Source organism: Amphiprion ocellaris, chromosome 7 (genome assembly GCF_022539595.1).
Source record: "Amphiprion ocellaris isolate individual 3 ecotype Okinawa chromosome 7, ASM2253959v1, whole genome shotgun sequence".
NCBI lineage: Eukaryota > Metazoa > Chordata > Actinopteri > Pomacentridae > Amphiprion > Amphiprion ocellaris.
The window spans coordinates 20,836,520-20,858,937 of NC_072772.1; the positions used below are offsets into that span (position 1 = coordinate 20,836,520).

General features: G+C 39.7%; 1 protein-coding gene across 1 annotated transcript in view; it reads left to right on the forward strand.

Annotated features, from left to right (window-relative positions):
- Positions 1-22,418, forward strand: part of zgc:153039 (uncharacterized protein LOC767698 homolog) — a 90,259-nt gene that overhangs the window by 23,210 nt on the left and 44,631 nt on the right. Inside the window, exons 7-8 of the mRNA XM_023268796.3 lie at positions 18,358-18,515; positions 21,579-21,661. Coding sequence (XP_023124564.2) covers positions 18,358-18,515; positions 21,579-21,661 — 241 coding nt within the window. The remainder of the gene's footprint in view (positions 1-18,357; positions 18,516-21,578; positions 21,662-22,418) is intronic.

The following is a 22,418-nucleotide window of genomic DNA, read 5'->3' on the forward strand; positions in this document are numbered from 1 at the left end:
GTGTGTCAGTCTCACAGCATCAGAGCTATCTCCCCTCGCTCAGGTGGGAGCGCTGGTCGGTGTAGGCTCATTATGGCAGGGCATGAGGCCATTCAACCCAGAGCAAACACCTTCAGCCAGATCAACTACTGTATGAGCAACTTTAATGACCAGTACTGTTATGTTATTTCCAGGTGTCACTGATGGAATTCTTGGAAAATCATGGCAGACTGATGAGTCACTTCCAGGCAGGGAAAGTAGAGGGTTTGATTTTTAGAAAAACATGTTTTGATGATAGTTTATTTTGACTTTTATTATGCTTTTAAGTATTCTAATTAAGCAATGCCACTTCATTTATGGAAGGTTTCGTTATTTTACGCCCACTCTGTAATGGAATGGGAACCCTGAGACTGAAAGATGGACTTTGCAGATATACTGACAGTACCGAGTTTGTTTTTTTTTCTCCTTTCTTTTTACCGCGGTATGAGCACATTTTCTGCTTCACAGCTATTAGCACCGCAAAGAAAATGAAGCTCATTTGGATGTAAAAGCCGTACAACTGTTTCCAGGTCACTGTTAATAGAGCGGCCACATATTTTGTCTGTTTTGAGATTATCGCTGATGATATGCCAGTATGGTAAGAGGGCCAGTGATGATGGCAATGAAGGCTGAGGGGATGTGAGATAGAGGGGAATCTATTAACCTCATGTGACCAGCCAGCCAGCCATGACAGATTGCCCTGTCGCTACTTTATCAAGCTCTTTTGGTAGTGCGTGTGTGTGTGTGTGGATTAGAAACTGCATGACAACTCACTCTGTTGTTTCACAGTTTTTTTTAAAGTTCTTTTAGAACTGGTTTCATGCCGAAGTATTAACTGGTTTCACTGATTTAGTGGGAGTTTCTGTCTTTGCTTGATTGATTTCTTTGTGTTTGTGTGAGTGCACACGCTATTCACACACGTTTTTCACAGAACTGTGCATCAGTGACCTGTGGGCTAATCCGCCCCACGCTATAGAGGCTTTTGTATTAATAACTGACTTGATAATTATATTAATTTGAATCTGCTGGGCCTTCTTTTGTGGTGCTATCTCTGACATGCAGCTTTGTACACACACACTGGGTCTAATTCCTCTCACTTTTACAGAAAACTCACATCTTTCGTCACACTGCTTACCACTGTTTTTTCTCCCTGTTCTCTAAAAAACATGCAGTTTTTCAGCCATGTCCCTTGTTTTCACCCACGCACTGCCTATTTCTATTCTTCTATTTTCCTATTCAGCTCCGGTTACCTTTCAGTCACATCATTTTGTTCACTTTTTTGCTCATTCGACATCATCTTCTTTGTTGCTTTTGTCCCTGCTGCTCTGCAGGATCTACTCCTAGAACTCAGAAGCTTTTTCAAGAATTCAGGACTTTTGCCTCCTTTTCCATCCAAAAACGATTCCTTGCTACGTTTCCCATCTCCACTTAAAATCCCTAACACCAGTAACTAACCAAGTGCTGCTTTATTTTCCTCCACAGAAGCACATGCAATTTCAAATTTGAGCTTAAAGCCACCGTGTGTAGTATTTCAAAGGTTTTTCCTTAGATGCCCCTCAGTGGAAGTATCAAAACTCGCAGACAGCATGATTTAATTAGTTAAGGGACTGAGCAGGTTAGACACAGGTTTTAGATTAAGGTGCATTATTATTGTCCAGAAGATAAGAAAAGGTATGCAAAGATAGATATTAACTAAAGTTGTTCCCTGAAAGAGGTGAAGAAAACAGAACTGAAGAACTCAAAGAAACGGAGTAGTTATTCCCTGGTTCCCCTCTGGATTTTACTTGCTTTCTATATTTAATGTGAGTCAAGGGGAGAGTTTTCTTTTATCCTTGTTTATTTTGATTTATATGTGTAAACATATTTTTTCGGGTGTTTTTCATTGCTGGCTTTTAATTTAAAATTACTACCTGTGTACATGGGTAATAAACTAAAGTGGTGAAATTCAAATCAAACTTTACAACACAGCACTAATTGTGAATTTCCAATGTTTATTTTGCACCTTAATGCTGGCTCACCAAACTACAAAAATTATTAAATGTTTTATCCTACACAGAGAAAATAATGTATTAAAAACATGCTAGTGAGCTCAAAAATGCAACACTAATCTGCGCCGGCTGTTTATTATGTGCACAGTAACTATAACTGAACATAACCTTTAAGGAAGCTTATGTGCGCTTGAGTGAACATGATTTTATCATGCTTTGTCTGTAGTTCTGGGTGGAGCCATCACTGATACACATCAGCCAAAGTACCACATACGGAAGTCTTCGGTTTACAACGTCCTCGACATTCGGCGTTTCGTTGTTACGTCGGAACTGGTTACGGGCAGATACTCGGTTTACGACGAACGCTGTTTTGTCGTTATGTCCACTGGTTACATGGAACTAGTTGGCAAGCCAAGTGGATGAATACGTTGTCACGCAGCGAGCAGTGCGGACGAATACGTCGACATGCGATGCTACAAGACGGCTTCGTTTACATTCACCGGTTGTACCCTACCTTGGATTGTGCTACATTTGCTAACTCATAGCTTGTAAAATGACTCATTCATGCATGAAAGTCATTGGTATTCATGACTTTTCTGAAGAACTAATTATCGTGATGCACGTAACGGCTTTGTTTACATTTTCACCATGACGTGATACACGTAACGGCTTTGTTTACATTTTCACCATAACGTGATACACGTAACGGCTTTGTTTACATTTTCGCCAGAGTTCTGACTTACAGCCATAATCGACTTAGGTCGAGCCGTAGGAATGGAACTCTGATGTAAGTCGAGGACCCCCTGTATAAATGCCACATCTCAATAGGTTTGTAAAAAATTTGAATTATTTGAACTGGTTTTTAGGAGACTGATGTTTTCTTTTGTTTTATTCAAAGAGAACTTTTGACATTTATCCTTCTTAAGCTAATAAATGCAACATGTAAGGCCAGCATTATACTTAACCCATTCACACACGTCCAAGTGCTGCCCACAGGGCAAAAGTAAGCATGCTTGGCACAGTGTGCATTTGCAGAATATGTAGAGATGTAATTATGACGTCCTGTGCTCATATACAGTGGAGGCAGTACTATTATGACCTTAACGACGCATCTGTGGGCATGTCTGCACTGGAGTACAATCAAAGCTTAACCAACCAGATAGTGCTTCACACAGGAAAAAAAAAACAAAACAGAAATGATACCGATAAGGGCAAAAATGTTGAATATCGGATCTGATAATCGTCCGACCCTCATATGAAACTACTCTACAGCCAGCAGCTGGTTTGCTTTGCTTATCACAAACACCAGAAACATGGAAATGGGTCTGTCCAGGAAAATCAGCCAACTGCTGAGCTTCAGCTTACTGATTAACATGTTGTATCTCTTTTGTTGGATCCATACAAAAAGTGTTAAAAACCAAGCTGCTAGAACTATTTTGTGAGAGGGCCAGTGACCGCTTGGACTGTGATACCAAGGCTCCAGGACTCCCGGTCACAGTCTTTATGTGAAGATAAGCTTGTTGTCTGCTGGCTCTAACTTTGTATTATCATAAGCTAATTTTCTAGTATGTCAAATTACTCCTTCAATCCAACCTTGTACAGGAGAAAATCATTAGACCACTATAACTTCTGTCACCTTCTTATGGTTTTGTTGCAAAGAAAACAAAAACAAGTTCATGTTTGTTTTCGAAGTCTATTAACTTTTTTAGTTCTTTTAGTTATTGTTCTTTTTGTCCCCTCTCCATCTTCCCAGCATTTTCCTTGTGCTCCAGCTTCCTCCCCTCTTTGTCCAGCCTGTAGTCATTGGAAGGCAACAAGTCCAGCATCCCTTCTCCCCTTGTCCTCACTTACCACCTCCCCATCCCTTCCTCCTGGCACTATCACCCCACAGCAGCATTCTTGGCTTCCATTTCTCCTCTCACCCTGTCTATCATTCATCCGTCCATCCACACGGCTGTACTCCCTCCTTTTGTTATTCACCTCCTATCTCTCCACTGCAGAGATTCCAGTCTCTTTCGCCCCCTCTCTCTTCTTTTTCTCAGTGCTGTCCCTGTGTGTTTTTGAGGAGGTGTGGGGGGGTAACAATAGCAGTGGTACAGGCCAAGTCTTCACCAAAATGTTGTCTCTGAATAAAAAGCTGCACCAGTGGAAGGAGAGACACATGAGTGAGGAGCTTCAGACAGGGGAGTGAGTGAAGGGGAGGATTTGGAGGACAGACGTTTGGTTGCTGGGCTTTTCATTTAAAACTGGTTGGCAGACACGGCGTTGTTCATGATAGATACGACACAGCCTATTATTGTTGATGAATGCCTCACCTGTTGTCTGTGGGTTGCACTAGATTTGATTTCTAACTCAGCATTTTGATCAGATTACACACACAAAGCCACGAGAGAGGGAGTTGGGATGTCACTTCTCTAGCATGGTGAGGTAAAGGCTGTTTCATTTGCCTTTCTGAAAAGGAAAAAAACTAATTTTGAGTTTTTGCTACTCATGTTTTACAGTAAATGAGTTCCTAATATTGGAGTTGTGTCCCTTCTGGTTCTCCATTATCTTTAATGTTCAATCACATTCTCTCCTGATGTCCTCTCTCCAACGTTTTAACTGAAATCTCTGTCAAACAAACAAAAAAATTTAAAAATAACTCGAAAAAGAATAGCCTTGGATCATTTAGGTCAATAGGCTTCATCCTGTGGAGATCATTATGCAGTTTTATCTGAATACCATTAAACTCAATGTAAAGTAGTAAAAACAAATGTTCTTACTTTGTCATAATACAGAAAAGTGTGTTGTTCACCACTCAACCAAATTGTAGTGAAAAAACCCAAGTATACACTACCGTTCAAAAGTTTAGGGTCACTTAGAAATGTCTGTATTTTTGAAAGAAAAGCAGTTTCCTTTTCAGTGAAGATAACATTAAATGAATCAGAAATCCAGTCTAGACATTGCTAGTGTGGTAAATGACTATTCTAGCTGGAAACAGCTGATTTTCAATGGAATATCTCCATAGGGGTACAGAGGAACATTTCCAGCAACCATCACTCCTGTGTTCTAATGCTACATTGTGTTAGCTAATGGTGTTGAAAGGCTGATTGATGATTAAAAAACCCTTTTGCAATTATGTTAGCACATGAATAAAAGTGTGAGTTTTCATAGAAAACATGAAATTGTCGGGGAGACCCCAACCTTTTGACCGGTAGTGTATAAGATTAAGTTTCAAAGTTTTGAAAAAAATAATTAGTATTTTGTACTCTGAAACTGAAGAGTGTGTTTGCTGACGGTACTGATTTCCAGCTGTCAAACAGCACTCAATGATCTATACTGACCGGGCAAACACACTAGAGTTTGTTTGAACCGAACTAAACAGGTTAGATATGAATCCACAGACATGCAGTATAGATACAGACTATTTTCAACATTTGGTGGGCTAAGTTACCCAGTATAATAAACTAAAACTGATGACAATCTTGCTTTTCCTGTATTCTGTCTGAATAGACATGGACTGACCCCCTGTGTGGTGTGAGCCACACTACAAACTGTTCAGTGATTATGCTGCAAGGCTGGAGCTTAAATAATGTGCATCATTACAAAAATATAAGTGATTTACTGTCAGTGGAGACTTTTACTGTCCCATGGTAAAGGCTGTTTCAGGAAAAAAACTGCAGTCGGTATAGCAATCCCATATCAGTCAGCCCATTGTTACAAGTATCTATTGCAAATGATGGAGTAATACAAACAAGTGGCTGGAAATTGAAGTTGGTGCAAAGAATGACTGAACAGAGAAGCCAAAAATTGGAAATGGAGAGCAGCCGTAAAACGAAATGAGAGTATCGGGGAAAAAAATTTGATAAACATTTTACAAAATGAAAGCGGACGACCAGCCTTGAAAAAGCTGAGAGTACATGTGCAGTGTTGGGAGGGAAGGAAAGGCTGGGGACTGGGGGAGGGATGATGGAGAAAAAAGAATTTTCAAGAGAGTTTATGTGTGTGTGTCTGTTTGTGTGTGTGTTTGTGCAGAGGCCTTGTTAGTTATTGATCCCATTTAATAATCCTTAACCACAGTCTACTCCCCTGAGAGCACTTAACTCTCCCGATCCCTCCCTCCCTCCCTCCCTCCGTCTGCCTGACTCTTCCAACCCCTCGCTGCCTCCCTTTTTACTTTCTGTTGCCTCCTTTTCCATAGCTGCTACTTTATGTGTCTGTGTGTCTCCTCTTCACCCCTCGTGTGCTGTGGCTATGTTCTTAAAGTACCTGCAAGGTCAAGGTGAAGTAAGGCTAAAGACCAACACTAAATCCCAGCAGTAAAGAGTGTAGTTCTGCGCTGGTGCATTTGTTGCTATGGAGTCGATTCGGTCGTCTCTAAGAGGCTTGAGCTCATTCAAAGCACACCGGGTTGGATACAGACTCTATAAAAGGTAACTTGGGTCTTTTGTGAATTGAGATCCTCATGTTCGGGCTGTTTCTGCTCAGACTTTAAGAAGTGTCCTCTGAGGGTTTTGGGGCTGGATTTGCTTGCAGAAAGAGTTCTTCTTTGTTTTTCCCCACTGGCTTGGTGGGAAATTGCACAATAGAATTGTCACCCTGTTATGTCTTTCCGCTGACGTGTTATACTTTTATATCATACACTTAAAATTCAGCAATGGTTAGGGTGACACTGGTTCTTGTACAAAACAGACACGTTCAGTACTTTTTCATTCAATATCTGCTGCCGATGCTCAGTCTGAGAAAAATTAACCTTGATATCATATTGATGTTATCTTAGTTATCTCATCTTGGCCTTCAGATTTGATATCTGTTATAGAAAGCCAGGGACAGAAACAAGATTTACGGAGTGCAGGAAACAGGGACATTAAATGAAAGATGCATTATCCAGTTTTTTGGAGCATGACCCATGCTGAGGACTAAATATTAGGATCTGTGTCACTGCTGCTAATCTGTCACTTGTGCATTCCCCAGCTTTGTGGAGGGCAACACTTACTGTCACCCCTTAACATTTATTTTACGTGTTGACATATTTGAGGGTATTTTTTTTACCCATATGCATAAAGATCGCATGAAATGCAGCTTATCCTTCCTGAAAAAGTGGATTACGAGTGATGACCTCATCCTGCACCAGTGGATGTAAGAAATGGACAGTATCATAAAATCGTTTTTAAGCTGCTGCTACAGTACTCTTCTTGGTGCTTTTTACTGATTTATGTTTTGAGTATAAACAAAAAAAACACATTTAATATTGCTATAATTTGTCTTTCATAACATTTCCTCTCTTTAATTTTCCACTTTTGAATGAAAACACCTGAATGCCAGATGTGATATTATTGAATAAACAAGAAAAGCACTCAGAGAGTGCAATACTCCACCAAGGCTTCTCAGCCAATGGCTGAAACCTTGAAAAAATTTGTGACAGAAATCATAGCATCATAGAATGTGTCCATTTAATACAGATATACCCACAAACAAAATGACATTGTGCTTAGCACAGGTGTGTGTTACGCTACGTTTCCACTAGATCTGTTTTTCCTGCATGTAAACACGCCACATCTGAAAATTGCCTGTTTGGTGGGTGGTCACTAGCGGCCCACTATGGGGTCACGTGTCAGCGCTTTCAGCTGAGAACCCGGCAAATGCGTTGGACCAACATAGCAGCTTGGCCACAAACTTTCTCTCTTTTTTTTTTTTTTCAAAAACACTTCAGCGAAAAGTATTTCTGAAAGCATCTGAGGGGAGAAATAATGTGTGTAGTAGCTGAAATTGTCCTTGTTTAAGTTCAATTACGGCTAGTTTAGACATTTGACGAAAGTTTTGCGACACATTGGACCTCTGCATGCCGCATAGAATTTACATAAAGTAGCAGTCAAGTCTACTTTATGCAAATGAGCTCCTGCCTGCTACGGTGAGACGCACCGGATCGCAGCTCGAAACACTCCGCAACCGGACCAGCATGCAACGCGGTGTGTTCCACATAGACAATGAATGGGATGCGGGAAATTGCAGGATCTAGTGGACACATACTTTTATGCATGTGGAAGTTATGTACGGATACTGAATCATGTAACCTAAATATGTCGCAGGCGGAATGTGATGGGACTCAGAAACACCTCCACAATTTATTCAATTGTTCCTTGTATCATTTCCAATGCATAAGTCCCAATAAGTCTGCAGTGGTCGATTTGTAGTAGGATTGCAATCAAGTGATCGTCAGAAGGTCGCTGATGTAGTGTTCACTTGTAGTCATGGTTACAGTGATGCCGTGCCGCTGTCTCTCAATGATACAGAAATCTTTAACAAATCCGTGGATTCAGACTATAAACCGCATCACTGCCAAAATCTAATCAGGTGGTCCTTGTGTAATTTCTTTCTCCCTGAAAATTTCATCCAAATCTGTTGATCCGTTTTTGAGTAATGTTGCTAACAGTCAGACAGACAAACAGACAAATGTACACCGATCGTCACATAACTCTGCTGTTCCTTGGTGGAGTAATAATAATAATTATTAATTAATGCTTGAAACTGACGCTGTAAATTTCAGACTGCCAGTTCAGATGATGCTTTGACCTTTTTCAGATTGAATTTAGGAGCACACCTATAGCTAAACAGTCATCTGGCTAATTAAGTCATGCTTGTGTAATTTAGTTGACTATGTGAGGGCTTCAGGCTTCTGGCATACATTGCAAACTTGGGTCGGTGACAGATGAACTACAAGCTACGCAGTCCAAAGCTGTGCATTTCTCCGCCTGCGTGTGAAGAACTTTCATTTCTTTGATAATTTAACCTCAATTTAATAGTGGGCTTTGGTACCCATACCTATGGTAATAGCTTATTCAGTTGAATTCAGTTTTATTGTTATAGCACCAAATCATAATACAATCCATCTCAGAGCATTTTAGGTTGAGTCTTTAGAAAATTTTACTGGGCAGAGAACCTCAACAACTTCTTTTTTGGCCACAGTTGGCGACAGTGAGGAAGAAAAACAGCTTTTCAACAGGAAGAAACCTCAGACAGGACCAGACTCAGCGTGGGCGTCTGTTTGCTTCGACCGGTTTGGGTGAGAACAGAGCAGAGAGAGCGAGGATGCACATTTACAAACAACAAACAATAAACACTCAGCAGGTTGGCCGGGTTGCACATCAGAACCATATAGCTTTAAGGTTAGAGATATCTGCAGGAAGGTTCAGGGCGGGAGGACAGAACATGAAATGTTGTAGAGAGAAGTTACAAAGAAAATGACACACACTAGTGACATCTAAATACTCAGAGCGTGAAGGAAAGAAGAGTTTAGTGCATCATGGGAAGTCCCCTGATATCATAGGTCTATGGCAGCATAGCTTAAGTATGTTTCTGGGTCACCTGTACCACTACACTATAAGCTTTATCAAGAAGGAAAGTTTGAAGTCTAATATTGAAAACAGAGAGGGTGTCTGCCTCCTGAACCCAAACTCAGAGCTGATTCCACAGGAGAGGAGCCTCCTATTCTACTTTAGAAATTCTAGGAAGCACAAGAAAGCCTGCAGTCTGAGAGTGAAGTGCTCTGCTGGGATAGTATGCTACTATGAGTTATGATGGAGTTTGGTGATTGAGGGCTTTGCATTTAAGGAGCAAGATTTTAAATTCTGTTTTAGATTTGACAGGGATCCAATGGTGAGATGCTAATGTAGCAGAAATATGATCACTCCTGCTGATTCCTGTCTGTACTGCAGCATTTATTTTACACCATCTACTGTCAGGCAGAAAAAATAATAATACCATTACATGTGATCTTTTAAAGCTGCAGTCATTTATTTTTCTGGCCATTAGGGAGCAGAACAACATAAAAAAAACAGCTAGCCTTGGATATTGTCTTCTTTCAATGTAGTGAATGTGTTAGCAAACTGTTATGTATTTACATATTCAGCAGATACAGAGCAACGCTAGCATTCATTTGGTGCTGTGTTTTTGTCCACCTGGCAAATGAAAATCCGATATTCATTTCCCTTTTATCTTTTGTCTAACTTTCTTTACAAGCTAGTGGCTAACTTTGGCGACATGTTTGGTGCTGTTCAAATTGTGCATACAGCTGCGAGCTCCTACTGTGAACATGGATGTGGAAAAAAATTTGCAGGTTGGAAAATCAAAACAATGAATGAAATGAAGTAGGGCTGCAACAATGAATCGCTAAAATCTATAAAAATCGATTATTAAAAGCGTTGGCAACGAATTTCATTATCGATTCGTTGTGTCGCGCGATTCATGCGTCACTCGCTATGTCACGGAGCCGTCTACTCCATGGTCTACTTCACCTGCAGAGCTTTGTCAATGCTGCCTGACTGAAATAAAGTTTTGTTTTTAATCAATGCTGGCTGACCAAAATAAAGTTTTGTTTAAAAAAAACAAGAACTCCACCTGCAGAGCGAGTTGAACAGAGCGAGGTGAATGCAGAGCAGAGGTGGTATTTTCAAAGGAAAAGTAAATTCAGCAAATGAAACATGACCGATGGAGAAAACTGTTTGACCGAAGTCCTCAAAAGTGTGGGAGCATTTCAGGCTTCACAAAACAAAAAACATACGTAACATGCAAGCTTTGCAAAAGTAATATGAGATGGCACAGGAGCACCACGATGATGATAGAGCACCTGAAACGGAAACACGTTGGAGTCGCTGATGAAGATGAAGGAGCTCAACAGCAGGTAAGTCACTACATTATCCTACGTTTGTTCTGTTTTACAGTGAGGAAACGTAACGTTAGTCTGTCTGGTAGCTCTCCTGATGCTAGTGTTTGTTTGTTAGCTGATTAATGACAGTCATAGGACGTGTGAGTGTGTGTGTGTGTGTGTGTGTGTGTGTGTGTGTGTGTGTGTGTGTGTGTATATATATATATATATATATATACAGTTGTGGTCAAAAGTTTACATACACTTGTAAAGAACATAATGTCTTGGCTCTCTTGAGTTTCCAGTTATTTCCAGTTATATAAAAAAAAAAAATTTCTACAACTCTGATTTTTCTCTGATAGAGTGATTGGAACAGATACTTCTTTGTCACAAAAAACATTCATGAAGTTTGGTTCTTTTATGACTTTATTATGGGTTAACAGAAAAAGTGACCAAATCTGCTGGGTCAAAAATATACATACAGCAACATGAATTAGCAATATTGGTGACTTAGAACACAAAATATATGCGTGCGTGCGTGGGCTTTGTGTTTTGCTCTTTGGACTACTTACATGCCTTAATCTAATACTGCAAATAAAACAAGATAACTACTGAGTTGTTGTAAATTGTGCTATAATACATACTCAAACTATACTATCTTTCTCATTTCATCAACAGCAAACAATGACAGGCTTCATGATGAGCAAGACATCATGTCCACCACAGCAAGCAGCTGTCCTGACTGAGAGCATCCTCAACATGATGGTCACTGATACGAGGCCTCTGTCAATGGTTGAAGACGAATACTTCGCTACAATGATCTTTTTTGCTCTTGTCAGTCAATTAAAAATGTGTTGTTTTTTAATCCGATTCATCGATTGATCGAAAAAAAAATTGACCGATCAATCGATTATTAAAATAATCGTTATAATAGTTGCAGCCCGAAAATGAAGCAGTGCAGGGGCGCAGAACTGCATTGTTAAAAAAAAAAAAAAAAAAAAAAAAAAAAATTAAAGATTCCCTCTGGTTACTTTGTTAACATTTTTATATGGTGTTTTTATAAGCTGGAAGACGTATCAGTGAAATAAGCAGTCAGTGCTGTGGCCGAGCATTTCACCCTGAAAGTGCAGTGAGCTAATGATATGGCATTGATTCAGGCTTCCAGGGTTTTGTATGCAAACAACCTAAAAAAAAACTAATCCTGTCAACCTTCTTGCAGGATTCACTGATATCAGGAATCACTCCAATACTACAACTTGTTATTGTGTGGTGTAGATTAGCTCTGCAGTGTTTGAGCAGAGTCATAGATGAGCTGGTGTGCTTGAGCTGCACCAAGTAGTGGAGAGAGAGGTGGGGACTTGAAAGGACTGTTTTCTTAGAAATTTTAACACCTGGAAGTGAACTTTTATTGATTCAATGACTGAAGAGGGATTTTAATACAGAACGTGCTTTGAAATGTGACATAATGAGAATCAACAACAGAAAAAATAAATTGGAGTTTTTGCAGCATTGTGTTGATCGCCATGAGCGATTCCCTTCATGTTATAGTCGGGCTGACCTAGGGCTCCCAAGCATCTACCATTGCTGTTATAAGCAATCTTTCCATCCATCCATTATCTATACACCACTTACTCCTCATTAGAGTCGTGGGGGGCTGGAGTCTATCCCAGCTGACTTAGGGTGGAGGCAGGAGACACCCTGGACAGGTCACCAGTCTATCACAGGACTACATATAGAGACAATCCCACTCACATTCACACCTACAGACAATTTAGAATCACCAATTAACCTCAGCATGTTGTTGGACTGTGGGAGGAAACCGGGGAACCTGGAGAAAACCCACGCGTGTACAGGGAGAACATGCAAACTCCATGCAGAAACACTGTGCAGCCATAATCAGTATTTGAATGCTGCAATTTTTATTTATTTTTTTTAGTTATTCTTCTATTTGTATTACTATAAAATACTTATTGTGCATTAACGTTAAATGTTACTAGACAAAGACATTTAATGTTAGTGACAGTTTTGTGTCACAGCTGTCATCTGTCGGTACTAGCACTGCCACTGGGACAGGACAGGATTACAAGTCACTACTACTATAGCAAGATGCCAAAAAAGTGCTGCAAACACTGACGATCCCACAAATGTCAGAAAAGTGACAGATGTGCCAAAGGAAACTGATATATCACAAATCCACAAGTTTGGCAAATCGCCTGAAAATCTATGACAGATTAGCCGTCAGCAGCTGTATTCTTTTTACTGTGATGGCTGATGTTGGTGCAACCTGCATGCTGACAAAGTATAATCTTAACTTACCGACTGTGGCTAATTGTCATGTTATTGTTGGAGCAACAACTGAAAACTGATGTTATAACCACTGGCCCCTCACAGAAAACACTGCACTCTGTAATGGTGATGCCCATTGTAAAGTTATTTATTACTCAAGACAGGAGCTCCATCAATATCATGGAAGGGCAAGGTTTCAAACAATTGATGAAAACGCTGTTTTTTGTAATTTATTTGATGGTCATATTCACATTTTGTAGCAGTTTTCTTTCAACTTACAAGGAAAACTTTTGATGTCTCAGGTTTGTTTTTGTCTCTCCGTCTTCGAAACCGTAAAAAAGCTATTCGGGAAAGCCCTGCATTATACACAGTCAGTGAATTCACTGTTATTATAGAAAATATTGATTGATGCAGCTATAATGCCATTTTAGTGGATTTCTCCAGACACAGAGAGTGCAGGTCTTGAGAAAACACCAAATAGATCCAAATTTCGGAGGAGATATTTGTGCTTGAAGATAACATAAGAGCACAAATACTGACTGTCATCTACATTTATCTAAAACATCAGTACGGTATCCACCCATTCCTATTGTCAAACTAGGAGAGGTCACCAAGAAAAATGCAGTAAAAATAAATGCCTGTCATTGTAATGTTGATAGAGAGATTCATAAGAGAGTGTAACCTTTGCATCCTACTGAGAGTATTGACTTGCTGGACTGTTGTGTCTATATTCCAGAGACATAAGTGGTCACATAATGGTGCAATGAGTATAACAGCAATGTTAGCCATAAGCCAAAGCCCATCTCGGTAACTAGCTCTGATCTCAACTGAGCATTTATTGGACATTCTTTAGGATCATTAAACTAGATGATCCTGAATGTTAGTCCTGATGAGGAGTGACCTCCCCCTCCTAGAGCAGCATGTAAGCACCGTTTGTGATGGCAGTGTTTGCGCTGGTGTAATAATGCAGCTAAACACACTCCGACCCACTCCTGCCGTTCATTTTTCATCCTATTTGAAAAATCGCAGCTAATTAATCCATAATGTTCGACCAAAGCACCGGCGAATTATCAGAAGCACAAACACATGAAATGATGGATTAAAAGATGAATATGCATGAATACACAAATGAGGGCATGAATAAAAATGGTTAACAAATGAGCTGAAGGATGGAGCGGGCCGGGAGGAGCTAGAACAATCGGCCAAACAATCTCTGTGGGTTCCTTTTAGTCACAGAGCTTTGTTTCCGCCTCTTCTCTAAACGAGCTCCTTTAATCTGTCACTCGCTCCCTTGCGCTTTTGTTCTCCTCTTTATTTCGATGGCAGAGCTCATTTCAGCTGGATGATCTGATCAATAATTACTATCCAGGCCACACACATGCAGTCAGCCACACATGCGCCTTTAGTGATGAAGACACAGTTCCAAAAGAAACACAAAATTATAAAACACAGGATACATATTGTTGTTCATTCTATTATGACCCAACACATGGACATCCTCTCTCACACACACACACACACACACACACACACACACACACACACACACACACACATCATTTGTCATCGCTGTCATCCAGTTGGTAGCGGCTTTGTTTTTGAGAGGCAGTTTGGAAATGTCAAGCTTTTCGAGATTTATTTTGCTCCTGCTGCACGTCAGAGAAATTAATAATCAACCCATAAGTTTTGACCCACATCATCACTCACCTGTTTCTCACACACACACACACACACACACATATATACACACAGACTTCATTTCCACATAATACTTAGCACTTTTCAAATATTTTTTGAGGAAAAATGCACTGAGACGCCCCTTCCAGCGTATTTTTGTGTAGCCGACCGTTGAACAGTTCTTTTTTTGTGTTACGAATATGTCACAGGGTCTGATTAAAGCGATGGTTCATAAAGTTTTCGCTGCAATGCTTATGCCACACACACATATACATGCCAAATAAACAAAGTAGTTGGCATTTCCTAATTTCGAGGGTGGTGTTAACTTCTCTGCAGAACCTTTTGTTTAGTTGATTTGTGGTAATGCAGCAACCTTGGCGTGTGCGTGTATGCGCACCCACTGCCTCTCGGGCTCCGTGTGAAATAATAGTGTTCTCAGATCTTTGGATGGAGTGAACAATACTTAATAGGGCCATGATAATAAGTATTAAAATCAGTGGACCTGAAAGAAAACGTGATGAGACTCTTAATCAGTAGAGAGAGAGAGAGATCGGACACTGGTACAAGTCACAAATAAAATGAAGAGGACTGAGACAGAAATGCAAGAAAAATCTCTTGAATGGGTTTTAAAAGCATCACGATGGAGGAGATGGAGGTGATGAGAGAGAGGAATAGAAGGACTGGATGTGTGTATGTGTGTGTGTCTGTGTCTGTGTGTGTGTGTGTGTGTGTGTGTGTGTACTGAGATACAAAGAGAGATTGAGATGGATCAGGAGAGAGAGAGAGAAATACTTTGCAGTCTAATTCTCATCTCTCTAGCTGTGTTGTATTGAAAAGAGGTGGGGAGGGTAGGCCATAATCATGTTCACCCTGCTGTGTTTTTTGTATTCTGATCTCTCTTTCTCCATGTATGGTGCACCGTCTTCTACACACACACACACACACACACACACACACACACACACACACACCTACACACTCACACACACTCACTCGCTATACTCCAGGATCTCATCATTAGGCACCCTGGCAGAGTAATCGCCACTTTCCCTTCAATCTGGGTCTTTTTCGTCGGACATCTGCACGTTTTGCCCCCCAGAACAGATGAGTTCGAAATCAGACACAACCCTTTGGACCACTTGATTTTGAACCCCTGATATGAAAGTAATGAACTGATAAAGTCTCCTTTGTGTCATATCGGTGCATGTGAGGTTTTTCAGTGCAAGGCTGTAGTAGTACTTTAAATCTTCCTCTTTTTTTTAAGCTGTTTTTTTGTTATTCTCTGTTCACAGGAAAATTGTGCAGATATCACTAGTTGTTACAGCTGCCAACATAATTGATGTATTCAGTAATAATATATGTTCCTGTAGAATGTTTTGAACATAATATACATACAGTATGTTAGAGTTGATTGGATGAAATTTTCAGGGAAAGTCAGAAATGACACAAGGACCAAGTGATTAGATTTTGGCAGTGATGCGGCTTATAGTCTGGATCCACGGATTTGTTAAAGATTTCTGTATCATTGCCAGATAGCGGCACGGCATCACTGTAACTATGACAACAAGTGAACACTACGTCAGCTGCCTGCTGACGATCAAATGATTGTGATCCTACTACAAATCCACCGCTGTGGGCTTATCAGGACTTATCGGTCAGAAATGATACAAGGAATAATTGATTAAATTGTGTGGGTGTTTCAGAGTCCCATCAATTCCCACTGCCCACTGCATATTTAGGTCATGTGATTTGGTATCCGTACACATGCATAACATATGCCTGTGCTCATTTTGGTACATCTATATTAAATTCTATGTTGCCGTGATTTCTGATCATCAATAACTAATTAAAAAAAAATGCTACATTTCTACAAAAATATGCTACATTTCTGACAATGCCATATGGGGGAATGAATAGCTTTGGTTTAGTACATCACTCTCTGAGTGCTTTTCTTGTTAACTTTGGGACAATGTATTTCACAAACTAGGTAGGAACTTATAATACAGACACTACTTGAGTCTGCACCACTTTCTGCTCAGCTGTGATATGTACTCTGCTGCATGTGCTGCAGACAGTGCTGAGAGTATTTATTACAATGGAGTCAGAGCAGCAACGACATATGCACCAGTACTAATATAGACGAGTGTGTCAGTCAGTATTAGAAATACATAAGCTAAACAAAGCGTTTTGGGATAAAGATGTCTTTGCAAGAAGTTTTTTTTTTTTTTTTTAAAGAATTTAAAACATTTATAAGTGTACTTTTAATTGCAATTTAAACTGACAAAACTTGACAAAATCACAAAACTTAACTTCATACCAAAAACATATTTACAATAAACCAGATTTGAGAAAATCAGTCAAACATGCATAAAAAGCTGGGAGTAAAACATTTATTGCAGCAGTTCACAACTCCAGTATTTCTTCTTGCATATCTGCTGACTGACTCAACTGTACAGCGTCTGTAATAGCCCAATATTGGTCAATAATACTGGCAGTGGGTTGTCATGGTTTATGTCATTTTATGTTGCAATATCGATATACAATATCCGAAAAATTCAGCGACTGCATTACATCAATGCAAAACCATATTAATATCCACTGTTGACTTAAAGCAGTCCTACTTGGAGGTCTGCATTATTCTCAATGGTTTTGAAACAGATGGCTATAATTGTATAATAATGGTGTGATAAAATCTGTGATGCCTTTACAATTCGCTGAGTCTTGCAGATTTATCACCTAACCCTGCACCTGTTAATCTATTGGTTTAACAGCTGTAGGTTATCATCAGTTTGTTTGGGCATCTTTGTTGCCTAGTTGGTTACACCATTTACTGTGCTATAATGCCACTATCTTTATCACGCCTTACTTTACTTATCTTTTACCCTTCTTTTCATCTTTGTCTCTAATATCGCTACCTCTGGAAGTTCCCAGAAATTTTTCAATTCAATTATATTTATATAGCGCCAATTACAGGTCAGATTGTCTCAAGATGCTTACAGAACCCATTTGGCTTAACCCCCAGAGCAAGCCCTAAGGCGACAGTTTGTTTTGGTTCCACAAACTAATGACTCTGTGCTGTCTAAGGAATTAAAGTTTCCTTCAGCTTTTTATCTGTTTTGTCTCCCATCTGTAGACCCACATAAAAGTCAACTGACTGAACAACAAATGACAACTATTTTACAGTGTCACTTAGCATACCAGTTTTAACAAACTCTTAAAGTAGACCTAGTTACCACTGGATGTCTTCCTCTGCATAAATGCCCAAAAAGATGTATACTTACCATATACATGAACTTGCAGGTCATTTTAGGGTGGCCCAAACCTTTGCATGTGTTTCAACCATAAGAACCATCCATGTAGAGAGAAAAAAAGTACTGCTCTAGTGTAGGTACTTCTGAGCGACCCTGGGAAGCTGCTGTGCACGTCTCTATGCTGATTGGTTAAGCTCAGAACAAAGGAATGGTTTTACAGTTGCAGCTCTTAAAAATGGCAGAAAAATGCTGCAAAATCACTAGAATACTCAAATAATCTGCATATTCAGCGCTGCAAACTCCACCGCAAGAATTTAATTACTTTTGGAAACTACTACTCCCCCAAGCCGGAACTTCATTTACACCCTCTTGTAAAAACAGTTTTAACTGTGGAAACATGACCTCTCTGCTTTGTAACTTATTCAAGCATATTAAAATGTCGCTGTTACATTTTGGGAGTCCTAGGTATGGTTGTTAAACTAATCTGTCGATTTTATTCTCCAAACCCATGCAGTGTCCTGCTTCAGAGGGACTACAGTTTCTTGAGAGACATCAACATCTGGAACCCCTTCGTCACCATCGGGGTTTATTCCTCAACGCTCTCCGCTGCCATGAGCAACCTCATTGGAGCTTCACGTATCCTCTACGCTCTGGCCAGGGATGACTTGTTTGGTAGGTAGCACTAGTGTTTTTTGTAGAGGAATAATCTCCTCTGAAACTGCATTGAAACCAGAGTGTAAGATTTATGAGGCTGCAGATTGCCACCTTTGGAAAACTCCTCCCCCACCCTTCCTTTTCCAAGGTTAACAGATGTGAAAGTAGAAGCTGAAGTGTTTGATGACGTTTCTGATCTTCAAAATTCTTAATTTCACCAGCAGCAGGTTTCTAGTCATTAAGCACACGTGTGCGGTATATCTGAAGACGCAGTGTCATTTATTGCTTCTTGAGAGTTTTAGCACAAACACTCTCAATTGAAGTCATTCCCATATCAAGCGAACGCAGCATTTGTGTGATTTCCATCGCTTCTCCGTGTGAATCCATGCTGCCTGCTGTTTTGTCATTATTAATGACTGTGAGCAACTTCCTTATCCCATCCTCTCCTCCTTTGTTAAGTCTATTGCAAATTGATTTGGCCCGTTTCTGTCTGTGTGTATCGCTGTGCTTGTGTGTGTGTCAGGAGAGATAAATGGCTGTATTAGTCCGAGTTCCTCTGTGGAGTGATCATACAGAGCAGAGGCAGATGACTCGAATGCAAGTTTGTGTTCTCAGTGGCAGCCAAAGGGTTAGCTTAAATTAGATTAATCTGTTTAATTAAGAGTCAGTGACTGTGGAAGCAGAAATGTGTAATGTTATTGTTGGAGAGGGGTGTGTGTGCAGCGGTTAGCATGACCACACTGTATATGAATAAGTGTGTGTTCTTGTTGTTGTCATTCTTGCATACTCCTCACTGCTTAACCTTGCCACTGTCCTATGCAAACTGAGTGATAGATGTGTCAGTTTCCCAACACACACACTCCAAAAGGTTTTTTTTTTCCATCTCCATTTCTTTCTCCTCTATAACTGGCTAATCTCTAAGTCCTTCACCTCTGTCCTGCCTTTCTCCATTCTCTCCATCACTCAGTCGACTCCTCTCAGCCGCATTGATTTAACTTTAAAGTCTCGCTGATTTAATTCCAATCCTTTATCAGCTGTGAAATTTACTCTTAAACTAAGAGTCCCCACCACCACCCTTCACTCGCCTCGTCGCCACCTCTGCTCTCCCTCACATTCTGAGCTGCGTTATGTCTCCATGATTGGCTCTGTCTTTCAGTCTTGCAACCTTTGCTGTTCTCAGCCACGACAGGGTTCAATACAAATGTCATCCTGATGAGATGAAATGTCATATATGAAGGTATGAGATGTATGTTAGTGCACTGACTTCCAATAGACCATGTAGCCTGGAAGGCATTCAATATAGTGATGTGTCAGCTTAGTTTATCTCCCCCGCTGTTTCACCCTCCCACTCGCTTTCTCTCTCTCTGGCTGCTTTTTAAACATGACACGTAGTTAATTATAAAAGTTTTGTTTAAATGTCACTAAAATTATGATTTGCCATCCCTAGTCCAACTCTGGTCTAAACTGTACCATTATATCTTAATATTCATATTTGCTGCCACTGAAAACAACTTGAAATCTAAAACAAACAGGAACACAATCCATAAAGTTTTAAAGTGCGACTGGCCTCTTCTTCCAGGAGGTAGTTCTTCTGTATTTGTAAACACTTTTTTCCCCCCCATTTACTTGTATACAAAAAAACAACAAACTAGTGCACAAAAAGATGACAAATTAGACAGACAGAGATACCACAAAATACACAGACAGTAACACAAATCAGTAAGATGCTATGATTTTTTTAAAAAGTTTTTTTTTTCCAATTTATTTTGAAGCAGGTACCTTTTTGTTATTCTAGCCAGCTAGTGGAATCAGCTACAGTGCTCCATCGTACTGGATAAACAACAAAAACGCAGTTTGTGTTCAGTAGAATTTGGTTTATCTGTCAGTAGCTGCAATAACACAGCAAGCAGCACACCTCAAATACAATCAACCAGTCAAATAAGTGGCGTTATCAGCCACTGTCCTGCCCCTAAAATGTCAACAGTCAAGTGACAGTCATTAGCCTAATGCTCATAGGACCACAGGGCAGAAACATTCCCTCCAAAGGTGGTTTTCCACTTACATTTGCTGTTCCTGTGCTCGTGTCATATGGATGCACCTTGTGTGCACAGGTATTGAAGTTACTTATATATTACTTGCTTGGATCCAAAATAAAACAAGCTATAGTAAACCACCTCTAAAAGTTCAACTTCTTAGCCAAATCCTTTAGCCAGTTGAAAATAGTCTCAGCAATTTTCAATACCTGTAAGAAATCAGTAAAGGAACGCATATGTCTTTCAACATATGCAACACTGAAAAACATATTAGAAAGGAGAAAACAAAGTTGGTGTTGTGTGCATTTATTTTTCTGTAAATCCAAATGTGAGCTTAAATTGATTAGGAGCCACAATTGAGCTCACAAAGAGCAGTGCTCAGTACCCACATTACAATAAAAATATGGATTAAAGGCTATAAAGTAGATGTGAAATACTGTAGCAAATGTCATTATGTAAAAAAATGCCTTTGTCTCACTTGGAGAAAGAATGTTTCTTTCAGTTTAACTAAGAAATTCATTTTTCTCTGCATGTGAGCTCTGAAACTACAGACCAGCGTGAGATCACTTGGTTTATGTCCACTGGCAGCAAACTTTGCATGCTGAGATCTCCTTTTCATTTGATAAGTGAATACATTAATATTTTATAGAGGCTGGTGGAAAACCGAGTGTTAGAAGTCACCAGGAATAGCAGTGAGGGGAAGGTGTCAATAGAAGAGCTCAAGTTAAACTCTAGTGTAAACTATTGACAATAGTGTCTCTCTGAGTGACACAGAATACACATTGCCATTTAATTTACTCTATAACCATACTATCTAGTTCTGAGAGCACGTTTATTTGAGAATGTTCTCTGTTAAAGCAAGTATTTAGTCATTCATTGCATTATTTCTTTGATTAATATGTTGTATCCTAACCTGTTTCACTGCGGTGGGTTTCAAAGCTTGTTTTTATGTTGAAGCTACTGTTGGAGGATGTTGTTTTCCTGGAAAAAAATCCCTCAAGTTTGAAAAATCTGTTGTTTTCACCACCGTCTCTTTTCATCCCTGCAGGTAAGGTGTTATCTCCGGCTAAGAAGACATCTCACAGTGGTAACCCCTGGGTCTCAGTGCTCATCTCATGGTTTCTTGTGCAGGTTAGTGGAAATAAACAAAAGCAGAGTTGGACTTTTAACGTCTGATGACAATACCGGTAGTAATCAGTGAATTACAGCAGTATAAATAGGTGCCAGTACCATACTTTTTAAAAATTAAAATGTGGTCTGCTGAGAAAAGGACCACAGCGATTATAAATCTTCTGAGATTTTCTCCTCAAATCTCAACAATTTGTCCAAATTTCAAGCCTTTTTTTCTGATTCAGGACAATATGTACAAGTTGACGCTTTTTAATGTAAAAAGTTGTTTTTGTGCAAACAATGAGTCTAAAATACAGAGCTTCAGTGATCACATACACACAACAGTCTAGTCTTAGACTCTGTTTTAAATATTTCATTGTAATCAATAAATCAGGGATAAATTCCTGCTGAGCTCCAAGAGAAATACAACTCAGTACGAAAAAAAAGTAGAGAAGCTTCAAGCAAGCTACTATTATTTGTGGATAATAAAATGCAAGGTTGGTAAGGTGCTGGGACAAAATCAGCCCAAACTCCTGTTGTTTGAATTGTGACGTGTTATCAAAGAAACTTTCCTCAGGCAAGAACATCACAGTGTCCTTTGTTCCTTGAAACCAAACTTGCTCATTCAGAGAAGACTCTACTTCAACCTGCCCAGTTTGATGTTGGTCTCCTGTGACTTCTTAATCTGCATCCATGCACACCCATCATACTGTTCCTTTTCTTGCATTTGTGTTGAACAAAAATTGCTTGAAGTCGGTCATTTTTCAGTAATGTGTTT